This window comes from Berghia stephanieae, chromosome 1, assembly GCF_034508935.2.
Source record: "Berghia stephanieae isolate SIO BIC M18660-M18661 chromosome 1, UCSD_Bste_1.3, whole genome shotgun sequence".
Taxonomy (NCBI): Eukaryota; Metazoa; Mollusca; class Gastropoda; order Nudibranchia; family Aeolidiidae; genus Berghia; species Berghia stephanieae.
This window is the reverse complement of record NC_088360.1, coordinates 34,557,720-34,570,660: the sequence shown is the minus strand read 5'-3', so window position 1 is coordinate 34,570,660 and position 12,941 is coordinate 34,557,720. Positions and strand designations below refer to the sequence as shown.

Sequence of the window (12,941 nt, the reverse complement as noted above, 5' to 3'; positions counted from 1 at the left end):
AACCTTTTACATCTCGTGAGCGCGATTGCAACATGCATCGTCATCGTGCGGTAAACATAAAAAACGGGAATTCATGTAATTTTTGTGGTGTTGTGTTGTGACAGTTGGTTAAAATCAAGCAGTCTTCGTCTATTGTCTCATTAAAACAATCTTTAAATTCATCGCTAAATTCAAGATAAAACATGAATAAAAATCGAAAAGAATCTGGAGGCAGAGAGAGCGTAGTAAATAAACGATTAGTCAGCGTAGATTATTGATGAATGAGTCTGTTTAAGGTCAAGGATGATGAAACAAGCCAATGAGAATTGAGAATTTTCCGCGAAGAAATTCTATTTATAGACTGTTGTAATGAGTGGACATCGTAGCTACCAACAACGTGGCTCTGTTTATATCACATGATCAAACGTCAGCAAGGCGTTGCTAAAATCGTGCCGTCATTGATATAAAAAGCAACATACTATTCTCGAACATCATTCTACACCGCATGTTTTCAGGATTCAGTCGGGTGGCCATAGATCAGTTCTAAGTTCTTTACGAAACAAGTTTTGATTTGTTTTACTGTTGATTCAATACAGAAATTAGGACAAACTTATTCCATTAAATTTGGTAAGTAGAAATGGAAATAATTTTGACTGCTTCTTTTGGGTTTTTTTTGTTTTGTTTTGCTTGTTTCTAAACTAAAGGTTTCCTGGATATTTCTCAAAGTTGTGGATCTATCTTAGTTCATACCCTAGGTCTAGGTAGACTGCTTCCACTAACTAGATACCAATAAAAAAAAAAACAATATGTATCATTCATCGTAATAGAATAAATTAAACGGGTACCTATTACTATTACTATTATTATACGAAATATATGATATTCTGCGTTGGTAGTTGTTATCTTCTTCTCTTAATCTTTTTGTTTCCTCAAAAGAATATGGATATTTAAAATGTGATATCATAATACTAAACTTCTATTCGTATTTGTATAAATAAGTAGTATCCATTCGAAGTTTAAAAAAACAGTCACTTTTTGATCATCTTGAGATTTAATTTATGTTCACATTTCTGTGTTACTTGATTTACAACAGTTTCCCTTTACTATTTACCATTACTTCCTCCAGTTCTAAGATAACCTCACGTGGTTGAATGAGAATATATTTACAATTTGTGACGATTTATATTTTTGCGTCATTATTCCTTATTGTAAACTCATGTCGAATTTTGTAATGTAAAGGAGCACATTAAAGTCATACATGAAAGTCGGACAATCTTGTAATTTAATTTGTCATATATTGAAATCTGACCATGGGACTATGAATGAAAGGGGGGATGTTTCTCTCGAGTGACTTCTTATCGGGTCAGTTATTATGATCAAGCACAAATTTAGGTTTTCATTTAAATTCCCATTCATGTGTTTAAGTTAATATTAATTTTACACTATTTTTTATAGCTATGGAGTTACAGTTCTTGAAAATACATTAAAAATTTCTTCTTTTTTTTTTCTCCCATTAGGTGCTATTTGATGACGTACAATTGAAAAAATCTTAAAGCTACCACACTCGTCATGTCATCTACAAAAAGATACAAGCAGCCATCTGAAAATAATCGTTTTCAAGACATTCCTCCCAGATTTAAACGGCAGAAATCGTTCACATCTCAAAAATTGCAGTCAGCAATGGATGCAACAAATCACACAAACCACCTTTCACAGAAAAGCAAAAAGCCACTGGGAGATTCATTTACAGTCAATGGACCAGGCAATGCTCAGAAAGGATCTCAATTTCCTAGAGAAGGAAGAAAAATAGTCAAAAAACTTTCAACCCAGAAAGCACAACAGAATGCAGAGAAGACTCTCTTGAAACCAGCACCTCAACCATTTGTTTTGTCACCTATGGAGAACAAATTATTCAGCTTGGTTCGAAATGATGAATATGTAAATCCCCAATTTTCATCTCCTCACAACTCAAATTGCCCATCCACTTCAAATTCCTATTTCCAAGAGGCCATACCTCTGTGTGATTCATTTACAAATAATTCCAATATTCACCACCAGACAAGGGTCCCAAACAAACCGGATCCATATAGCTGGATTGAACAGAACCAATCAATCAACCAGTTCAACTCACCTGAACAACGGTTTTCACCCTCCCCATCTGTGAGTTCTCACAGATCCACACATAATGAATCGCCACATACAAACTACTCAGATCCCGATATCAGAACTATTGAGATGCTCCGGGAACTGGAAAGAGTAGCTGATCAAACAGATGTTGGCAGCGAGGAGTCCAGCAATGATAAAAATTCACTTGTGTCCCATCACCTAAGAATGCTTATGTGTGCAGTTGACCGCTACACTCAAGGAGTGGAAGATGAAACAGGCAGTGAGAGTCGTGAAGACGAAGTTTTACCACAAGAAACTTCCCATCGCATTCCTAGTCCATCTCATATCCAAATCAGAAATGTTTCTCAAAATGAATTCAGTGATACTGATTCCGCATTTTCAGATGATTATTTTTCGCCCAGTAAACCAGTCGACCAGTTCCAGACAACAAGTGCAGCAACAAATCAACCTATGCTTAACACATGGAATCCATGGGCCACACCATCCTTTAATGCTCTTGATGTCTATGCTGTTGCTTCTCCTAATTCAAACCACTACAACAACATGCATTATAATTCACACCCTTCTATGTTTATGGTTGACAATAACAACATGTATTATGCTCGGGATTCTTTTTAAGATTTAAGGTGCCATAAAGGACATATAAGCACATCTCTCATCCTTGTTTTGAACTAGAATATTTTTCAAAGGCATTTTATCAAGTTGTGATAGTTTCCAGTGCATGTTTTATATTCCTTCAAATAACATGTAAATGTTGCTGCTCGAAGCTTGAAGAAATAAATAACAATGTGAAATTAAATATAGGTTTCAATTTAATAATCTGTTTTCGTTTATTACATTGATAGCTTACATTCAATTTCACATTGTTATTTATTTCAAATAACATGGTGTAATGATGGGTTGGTAGAAAAAGGCAAAAAAGCATTCATTTTCATATCATTTTCACTTCTTTATTCGTTTTCCCCCTTGGTGCCATAATATTATGTCACAGGTATTATCTACAAATTATGCAAATACATTTATATATGAACATGAAAGATTAAATCTTTCCTGTCTGTGGATGCAAGTGATTGTTTTATCTTTTGCTTTATATTATTTTTCACTCGGCATTCAGCTGGTGTAAATGGGTATTTTTATGTTCTTTTTTGTCTTCTCGTTTACTTTAGATGTATCTAGCCTATAGTTCATTTGTGGCCCATTTCCTAATTGGTTCTGGTGCCTTTAAGGTTGACATAACTGTCTTTAACTGGGTCATCACATCCAAAACACAGCACCTTAATTTTTATACCACTTTTTCTTTACTTAGTTTTGATTTATTCATATTATATCATTGATGACTACTTTAAAAAGAATTTATCCAAATGATGATGTGTGAATCAGCCCAGTTCGGTATTTATGATTCTTTGATCGAAAGATGTTTGGAGGATGTGGGGGGGGGGGGGGGGGGGGGGGGTATTGAATGTGAGATTTGATTCCCTCATAGAAACTTTGTAGCTTTTAATTACTATCAAAGGGTCATTAGAATCCGAAAGAAGGGTTGTTGTTAATATGTTTATAAGTTACCTTGTATATTATTATTTTTGAGTCGTGTGAGGTGAATGAATTAGTGATTATGTGAAGGGACGTATTACCTTTCAAGAAAATCAGTTTTACTCTATGAAGGGACATTTTACCTTTCAAGGAAATCATAGTTTTACTCTGTTAATGATTATGTAAATATTTTCTTTTATGTATGTAATGTAAAAAAGAGAAAAAAAAGTCCTTATGTCTTTCAACCTGAGATGCATGTTGGGTTTCATTTTTATCAGATCATATCTCATATGATATTTTGATGTGAATAATTATAGTCATATATTATAAATATTGCATGGATCAACATAATTTTATTTGCGCTGTTTTGTGATAGTTCATAATTTTGTAATCTTTCAGAGCCTTAAGTCCCTCAGCGGTGGAGTTAATGCCAGTTTCCTAGAGTTAAGTAGTTGGAATTTCTTCTACCATTTGGACAGAATGCTAGTCTATTGCAAATCATTTTCCAAAACTAAATCATTGGATTTGAAATTTCTCCCTTTGTATGTGACTTGCTGCTCTATGACCCTTTGACTATTACATGCTAAGGGTACATTGCATAATTTTTATTAATTTTTTTTTCTTACAAACATTCTCATTTTACTTTTCATTCATTGGAAATCCAAAGTCATTTAATTGAAAACTCATTCCATGTTGTTCTCAGTATTGTGTTTATTATATTAGTATTTGTGAAGTTGCCAGGTACGCACAATGTAATTTCACAGCTTTTACAGAGAGGTGTGGTTATGTTATCTTGTGGTATGACTTCTAGACCCTAGATGTTACTCCCACTGTAGGCAGTGCAAAGCTGTGTCCTTGGAAAGATTCGTTTCTCATATTCCCATACTCTCATGATTTGTGGAAAAGATTGTAATAGCGCCTTTCAAGTTTAATGTCTCATCTACTAGGTGGAGTGTTGTTGTTCGGTCGGGACTATTTGAAAGTACTCTTAGTACATATTTTTATATAAACCTTTCTTTTTAATTTATTTCAGTAAGTCTTTAGATTTGAAATGTATCTTGTAAGTTCCATAGTGTTGTTTATGTCATTTTTCCCCCTTTAAACTCTGAGGAGGTAAAGATCAAAACTCCAGAAAGGTCCTTAGTCAGAACTATTCCATTGTCATCTTAATGAATTAACTCTTTAGATTCGACAGTGGTTTTTTATCTTAAAAAATAATAATATATTAAAGACTTTAGCGTAATCAGTACAATCGACTGTGGTTAGAGTAAAAATTAGTAAAATAATTGCATTGCCTACTCAGTTTTTTCCTTTGTGCAATTTCTAACATAGCAAAGCTAAAATTTTAGTTTTTTTGGTAATAATCTGGGTGGGTTGATTTTAGTAGTTTTGTTGTTGTTGTTGTTTGATTTTCGTTGCGCATGTCTTATTACCCAATTGTTTTAAGGTTTTATTCCTATTTTGTTTTTCATTTCCATTTTGTTTGTTTCTTTTTTTTTTTCTATGGAGCTAACTTAAGATCTATCTTAGATTTACACATTTTGAAATCGAAGTTGAAACATTTGAAAGTTAAAATCATAGATAATGAAGCTCATTTAGACTCTTGTTAAGATTGGTGGATGGTGTTCTGCTAATTCAGAAATTAAACATTTTCTTATGGTAACTTATTTGGTTTGTTATCACATTATTTTAACATTCATTTGTGTGTTATCACTAATAAATTTAAAACTGTTGGAATGAGGTCCGAAAAAAAAGTTATACACTGACAAAGCACTTTTTTACGTTATGATCAGAACACTTTTACTTCTTAAAGCTTTAGTTGAAATGAAACACAGTCAAAATTATTTAACCGGAGACTTCAAAGGAGTGGAAAGGCATTTGCCAGTGTACAATAAAGTAGTCATTTGGATAAGCATCGAAAATTGTCATTGTAGAGAGCAGTGCCAGAAAAAAAAATTACATTGTGTTATTGTAAGACCACATCTAAATCTAAACCATGCATAGTTTGTCTTTATAGTTTAGTTGACTTATATGCTGTCTTCTCAGCCAGTTACTCCATGTAACATCAGATTTGAATTCTTTCATTGTCTTTTATCCCTCCTTTTACATGGCACTGCTCTACACGAACTGTATTTCAAGAGGTCAGTTTATTAATTGTGAACCCATGCTATTTCTCCTTATTGTGAATATTGATTTACAATGAAATAGTTTTGCATTTTTACAAGGTTGATTATTCTAACCTATCCTTTTTTTTTTTAATTTTGAAATATTTCGGACTCCTACCATAGTGAGAATACTTTAATGAAATTGATATCCTTCAGCCCTGTATGTTACAATTCAGCTTCGGAAATTCTATTGTAATGTTTTGGTTTCTATTGTGATTTTTAAATAAAATGTTAACACAAATGATATGTGATACGTTTTGACTGTCATTTGATCTGACTAATTAATATATTTTTTTGAAATAAAGATCTGCCATCAGAAAAATGTATTTTTGATTTGTGCATTTAATCATTCGTATAACAACATGTTGATAAGCTTGAATGTCGCTTTTAAGTTGGGCATCAAACTTGTATGCTGGGTGGGGTGTTTTGACCTCTCATGATGGACAGGAGGTCATTTGCTGTGTCTTCTATCCCCTTTATATAATATTAATATGTTTTCTTATGTGCTTTCTGACTTTGTTTTGGAATGGATTTACTTGGTTTTGTATTGGCCCTTGACTGAAAAGTTAGTTTTGGGAGGTGATATTTTTTTTCTTTGTAAATTCTCTCTCTGTTAAGTACTGATAGTGATATTTTTTGTTGGAAACATTTGAGTGCATTCCTCTTATTGGGATCCTGTGCTGGATGACACTTTTAAGTGATCTCAAACTAATTACAATGATGGTGTGCTCTTGGAATATACATCCTGGCCAGATACCCTATCTGGGAGGGAAACAGTCAAATGTATAGGTAGAGTTTTGGGAGATGATATTATATTTCGTCTTGTAAATCATCTCTTTGTTATACATTGTATTATGTTATGTTTGCAATATGATTTGTAAACATTTGAGTGTATTCCTCTTAGTGAGGACCTGTGCTTGTGTCTGGCTAAGACTTTTAGATGATCTCAAACTAAGTACTTTGATAGTGTGCTCTTGGAATCTACATCTGTTACCTATTTGAGCTAATCCCCCTTTGTTTCCTTTTTCTTGGGTACTTTAATTGTAATTCTAGAACTTTTTTCTTTCTCATTTTCTTCCTTTTTACTGGCGCTGATATGATCTAAATGTGTTGCAACCGCCATAAAACCCTAAAATACAAAACCATTTACTTCCTTTTTACTGGCGCTGACACTGACATGACCTAAATGTGTTGCAAGTGCCATAAAACCCTTTAAAGACAAGAAAAATATAATGGGCGTAGGTGGGGTACGTCATCTGTTGTCTTATTTTCCTTCTTAAAGGCATATATTATATTGTCCTCTCTATCTGCGTGCGAATGGGTGGATATCTGTCCTTGACTTCCCTTCCAGGAAAGACAATTAGCCCTTCTTGAAGAGTTGTGTTCTTACTCTGTATTTTTACCAGGCCTCTTCGCTTTGCATCTTTTACAGAGAGGGATGTGGTTAGTCTTGCTATATATTTCTTTTATACCCCTTTGCTTTACGTATTCTGTTTTCCCTTTTAATTCTGTATTGTGTGTGTGTTTGTTTTTTTCGTTCTTTTCCGGGAATGGAATTAATTGGTTTGGTCCTAGCCCATGCCGGAACCTTTAGCAAAGAATGAGGTAGTCGAATGTATCATTCCTTTCTGGGAGTTTTGTTTTTCTCTCCTATAAATCCTATTGTGGATATTTTTGTTTCTCATACATTTTGTAAACATCTGAGTGCCTAGTGAAATCATCTGCCTGTGTTTGGGTATAGTCTCTGATATTTTGCTCATAAAATAAAAAACTTCTGTTCCATGTTGAATTACGGTACTCTCCTTTGTCATGACTTCGTGGATGCTTTTAACTGTCGGAAGATTTATAATCTGTTCACTATACCATCATTTCCCCTTTTAATGGCAATGAAATTACCTTAAGGTTCCAACTGCCATTAAAAAAAAAAGAAAATGAGCATCAAACCCGTTCCGGGTGACAAAATTATTGTCTACAAAACTAAATAGATACACATGATTGTGATTTTTATAATATTAATAAAACAAGGCACTTCTTAGGAATGTGCCAAGGCGTGAACAACCTCATGTGATAGTGTAAACCGTCCTTTGATGTTTTTCTTATTTTTGTTTTGATTTCGGGGGTTGTTGATTTTTTAAATATTTTTTTTTACATTTTTTAGGGGAGGGGGTGTTATTTATTTATTTATTTATTTAAGTTGTTTTGTTTTGTTTTTGTTTTTTATTTTGCCTTGATTTCTTAATCAGTTGGTGATTCTTTGATATCTTTTTTTTTTAATTCATTTGGTTTGGTGAGTTTAAAGAGGAGCAACACATTTTTTTAACGATTAAATTACTATTATATCTTTGCGGTATTGACTTTCATAGTAATCACGTGTATGATGTGTGCAATAAATGAATTCTTGATGACGCGCTCAAACGATTCTTGACTATTCAAATTGAAATTATTGTATGTTGTACAGCTGATACGTGCTATTCACAACGCGTGAACAGCGAACACATGACGCCATTCACAATAATCTCATTCACAACATGCCCATATTTGGAAATCTATCGAGCACGATTTCCAGTCGCGTGTCCCTATCCGGAGAAGATAGAAAATAGACGAGCTGTACTAGGATTGTGGGCCCGGATAGTAAAAACTAGCCGGTTTCAACAAATAATACTTTTACCCAAGATCCGGTTAGAGAACGGTTTGGCGTTTAATAACGAAGATAACTGCTATGATGATGGTAAATTCGTAAGCTGTATTTATTTATTTATTCAATTGGGTGTTTATTTAATCATTTTATATTTTAGAGGAAATGCCTTTTGGTGGGATCTGAGAGGCTGGAGAAAAGTAAATTTTTTATCAGAATTTGGTCCAACCAAACAAAACACAAAAAGAAAAGGGGATGGGGGGGGGGGGGGGGGGAGATAAAACACATGGTTCAATAATCCAATGCAATTATCCTTCAAATTTATTTTTATTATTTATTCTTTTTTTAAATTATTTATTTACTTACTTATCTTTTTATTTACTTCTGAGAAAGGGTTCTGGGCATGACGTAACTATAGTTACGTCATGGGTCTGGGTCACAAAGACTGGTATTGAAGATACTTTTTTTTTAAACATGGGACCCAGGCGACGTGTACATACATATGCAGGTCTGACACCGAACGCACTTGTGAGCCTTGTTTAACAGTGTTGTTAAGCACAATATTTTGCGTCATTTTTTAAAGATTTCCATAGCAACAATGAGCCCATAATAAATTGGGTTATCAGATCTGTTAATAAGAGCACATCGGACCCAGGGGATCAAACGACCCATTTCTACAGTTGGATTTTTTTATTTCAAGCCCCCATCAAACAATGATTGGGTTGTTGGGTTCAATTATAATATACATGTTCTGAAGGTTTATAACTTGAGTTGATGAGAAATTATTATAATATGTTTTATAATAGCCTATCGCTTCTCACTACAGACACCAGGATAAAATTTGGATTCAAGTTGACAGCTCGATGAATATTATTTTCATTTTTTCCCCCATTTTAACTTCTCAGGCTTCCATAATTAATCAACTGCAATTTGTATCAGCATAGTATCCGTTTCATTTTCTTTTAATCTAAAAAAAAACATAAAAAATAAAATTAAAAAATGCTAACTTAGTAGTCTATACTGCACTACGTCTTGTGACTTTGAGGCCATGTGATGTCGAATGTCTCTATTTTTATTTCGTTTATTCTTATCCATGGAATCAGCCATAAATTTAGAAAGGAGGTCATTATCAAGATTCCAAAATTATCAACAGAGAACTATATGTTGTTGTTATTGCGCTGCTCTCTTCTTTCCCCCCCCCCCCTCTCTCTCTCTCTCTCTCTCTCTCTCTCTCTCTCTTTCTTTCTCTCTCTCTCTCTCTCTCTCTCTCTCTCTCTCTCTCTCTCTCTCTCTATCTATCTCTCTATCTCTACTCTCTACCTCTCTCTCTCTCTCTCTCTCTCTCTCTCTCTCTCTCTCTCTCTCTCTCTCTCTCTCTCTCTCTCTCTCTCTCTCTCTCTCTCTCTCTCTCTCTCTCTCTCTCTCTCTCTCTCTCTCTCTCCCCCCTCCATGTCCATTATTCGACAACTTATCACGTTTCTTACCACAAATTATAAGATAATAATGGGCACTATATACATATTCAGTCCACAACTATAAATCCACCTAAAAACCTGCACCTATATATTGTATCTTCAAATCTCATCAAACTTTAACAGGAAAAGGGAGAACATGTCATATTATGTAACCAATAGTCTCAAAACGGTATTATGTCGGAGTGAACCTAATACACAGAAAAGAGTCCCTTTTAAAGCTTAATTGGGAAAAAATACCTTATTATATATCATATAGCGCAATATCCACTAAACGTGCTCAAGGCGCTTTACAAAGGGTCCCTGACCAACAGCAACACATAACATGTAGACTTGACGCCTGTTAAGCTATGTTACATTTTTCCCAACAGAGACAACGCTGTTAACGGCCAGGTACCCATTTTACACCTGAGTGCAATGAAAGAATGCGAGTAAAGAGCCTTTTCCAACGACTAAACTATACGCCAAGCGAGGCTCAATCCTAGGACTTTCCGATCCGGAAGCGAGTGCCATTCCACCAGACCACATAACCGAAAAGATTTGAGTCAAAACAATATACATCATTGAAGAATAAATGGTTTTGTTTATCCAACTCCAAAGAATCTGTATTTCTTCACTTCAGTCATTTTGACTTTAACCTTTTATTTTTTTATGCATTTAGTTTATTCCTATAATACTGCCGTTTTATTAAAGGACACAGTATGTGCTATTTGGTTAACATTGCATATACTGTGTTTTTAAAAACAACGACAGAATACTAGATTGACACGCTGTCGTGTCTTCAAACATATTCATGTATAAAAATTAAGTCATAATTTTTAAAAAACAAACAACTTCAGATTTTATTTAGCGCAATCTTCACTAAACGTCCTCAAAGTGTTTTACCAGGGATCCTTAGCCAAAGCAACACTTAACATGTAGAACAAGACATAACTCCTGTACTGTTAGGTGATAATACGACCATGTTTCACCTGACTACTGTTAGTATAGAATGTGAGTAACGAGCCTTTTCCAAGGGCTCAACTATGCACCTCTCAGAGCGGGACTTGAACCCAGGACCTTCCGATCCGAAGATGAGTGTCATACCATTAGACCCAGCGACATCTACAGAGACTATCAATAGACTCTGATTCGAACACATAGACTCACTTTTGTTCATTTAGTTCATTCCAGGTTGGCATGGACGTAATTGGAAAACAATTGAGTCCTAATAATTTTAATATTTTGTTAAAATCATTAATATTATGGTCTAACGCAGACTGCAGACTGACTTATTATTTTAAACATGGGCATTTGCTATTGGTTGATGATTTAAACAGGATGTAAAAGAAATATTGTTTTGACACTCTCTTCGGGTAAATACGACATTGCATTGATAGTGTCATTAACAATCTTCCTGGTCATAACAGGGTTGCAGGGACAACTTGCTCTGCGCCGTCAACGATTTAAAAACAATGGGTTGTTTTGTTTTTTTCATACACTCCACTAAATTTCTCAAAACGCTTTATTAGGTGTCCCAAGCCACCAGTAGAACTTAAAACATCTATGACGAAGCATGATGCTTGTAAGGCGCTTTTACAGAGGAATCCGCATAACGTCAACTATTGCTTAAATTCAACACTTCTTGTTGGTCCCATTTTTTTTCTTTATCCAAGAGTGCCAATAATAATTGATAAAGTCAGCTTTGCATAAAGTTAACCAATCTTTCTGGTCGAACGGTATTGGTTTTATAAGGATTCAACTGTATCTTTTTTTCCGACAGAGACAACGCCTTACCAGTCAGGTATTCTAATTAAAATTCTTGCATCTGAGTATGGAGATATACTGTGAAAAAAGAGTAACATCCATTGATCAAACTTTGCGCCACCTCTTGCAGTATTCGATTCAGGGACCTACAGTACAGGTCGAGATTCATACAACAAGACCACAAGGCTGCACACAATTATAAATATATGATATTATATGAACAGCTATGTCACGCTGAAAAACCCAGAAGCTGTAAGGAAATATGGGATAGTATGGCTCAGCGGTACGGTCTTTGCTTCGTACCCCAAAGGTACCGAGTTCGAATACCCGCTATGTTGTGTGGCCTTGAGCATGTCACCTCGCCCTAACTCAGTTTGCCGAGCTGTACTCGGCTGGCCCCTGGGTTATTCCAGTCTTCCCTTGGAAAAGACCATAGAGACACATTTCCCATATGGGATGAATAAAGAGAATTTTATTTTTATTCAGAAACAAATCCATAAGTCATGAGATACCATTTGAGGGAAAGAAAACATACAAATCATTTGATATCAGATGTTTTATTTGTTAATTAGAATAATTTTATGCGGTTTTCACGCATATTCTACTGTAACTCTGAATGGACAATAATATTATGTGGATGAGAGTGATTAAGCGAATGAATGGATACCTAAATGCTTCTTGCACTTTTACTTTTATTTCTAAATATAGAAAATACGTATCTAAGAAAAATTTTCCACCAACATGAATTGGTTTCAAGTTTGAAGCATGTCCGAACAACATCGACACCAATCAACCAATCACTATTTGAATACGTGGACCTTATTTAGATATTGCAGAAAGTAGCCGTCGGTTTCTCATCTTGTAACAAAAGTCAAGCAATTTTCAGCGTCGTCATTGACTGGAGGATTGGATCATTACGATCACGCTGTTGTGCCTTAGAAAAGATAATCCATTACACTCAGGTGTGAATGAGTACCTGGTTCTATGCGTTGACAGATAATGCAAAAGTGCTTGCACAAACAAGACGCGTAACATGAAATTGTACAGCATGAAATGGAAATCTGGTTCCATATGGCCTGCTGAAAGCACATTAAGCATGGTGTAGCTGTGGAAATGCACTATTCAAATGTCTATGCTCAGTCTACCCTCGCGAAAGATAGAATTGTCAGCGTCCTGACTGTGTAAGCCATTATTTTCTGTTTTCCATAACGCAAACAGCACGGGAAACACTCCAACCAAAGATAAATTTGACTATCACAACATTTTTCTCTCATGTACATAAACTTC

The 12,941-nt window shown here is 34.8% G+C and overlaps 1 protein-coding gene across 1 annotated transcript; it reads left to right on the top strand.

Annotated features, from left to right (window-relative positions):
- Positions 1-451: 451 nt before the first annotated feature.
- Positions 452-6,127, top strand: LOC144972733 (uncharacterized). Its single transcript, XM_078914322.1, has 2 exons — positions 452-606; positions 1,497-6,127. Exon 2 carries the CDS (start codon positions 1,549-1,551, stop codon positions 2,722-2,724), a length of 1,176 nt encoding a protein of 391 aa, XP_078770448.1. The 5' UTR covers positions 452-606; positions 1,497-1,548; the 3' UTR covers positions 2,725-6,127.
- Positions 6,128-12,941: the final 6,814 nt, after the last annotated feature.

Excerpts from the sequence above, each read along its gene's own strand:
- LOC144972733 (XM_078914322.1), top strand. The coding sequence starts at position 1,549 with ATGTCATCTACAAAAAGATACAAGCAGCCATCTGAAAATAATCGTTTT.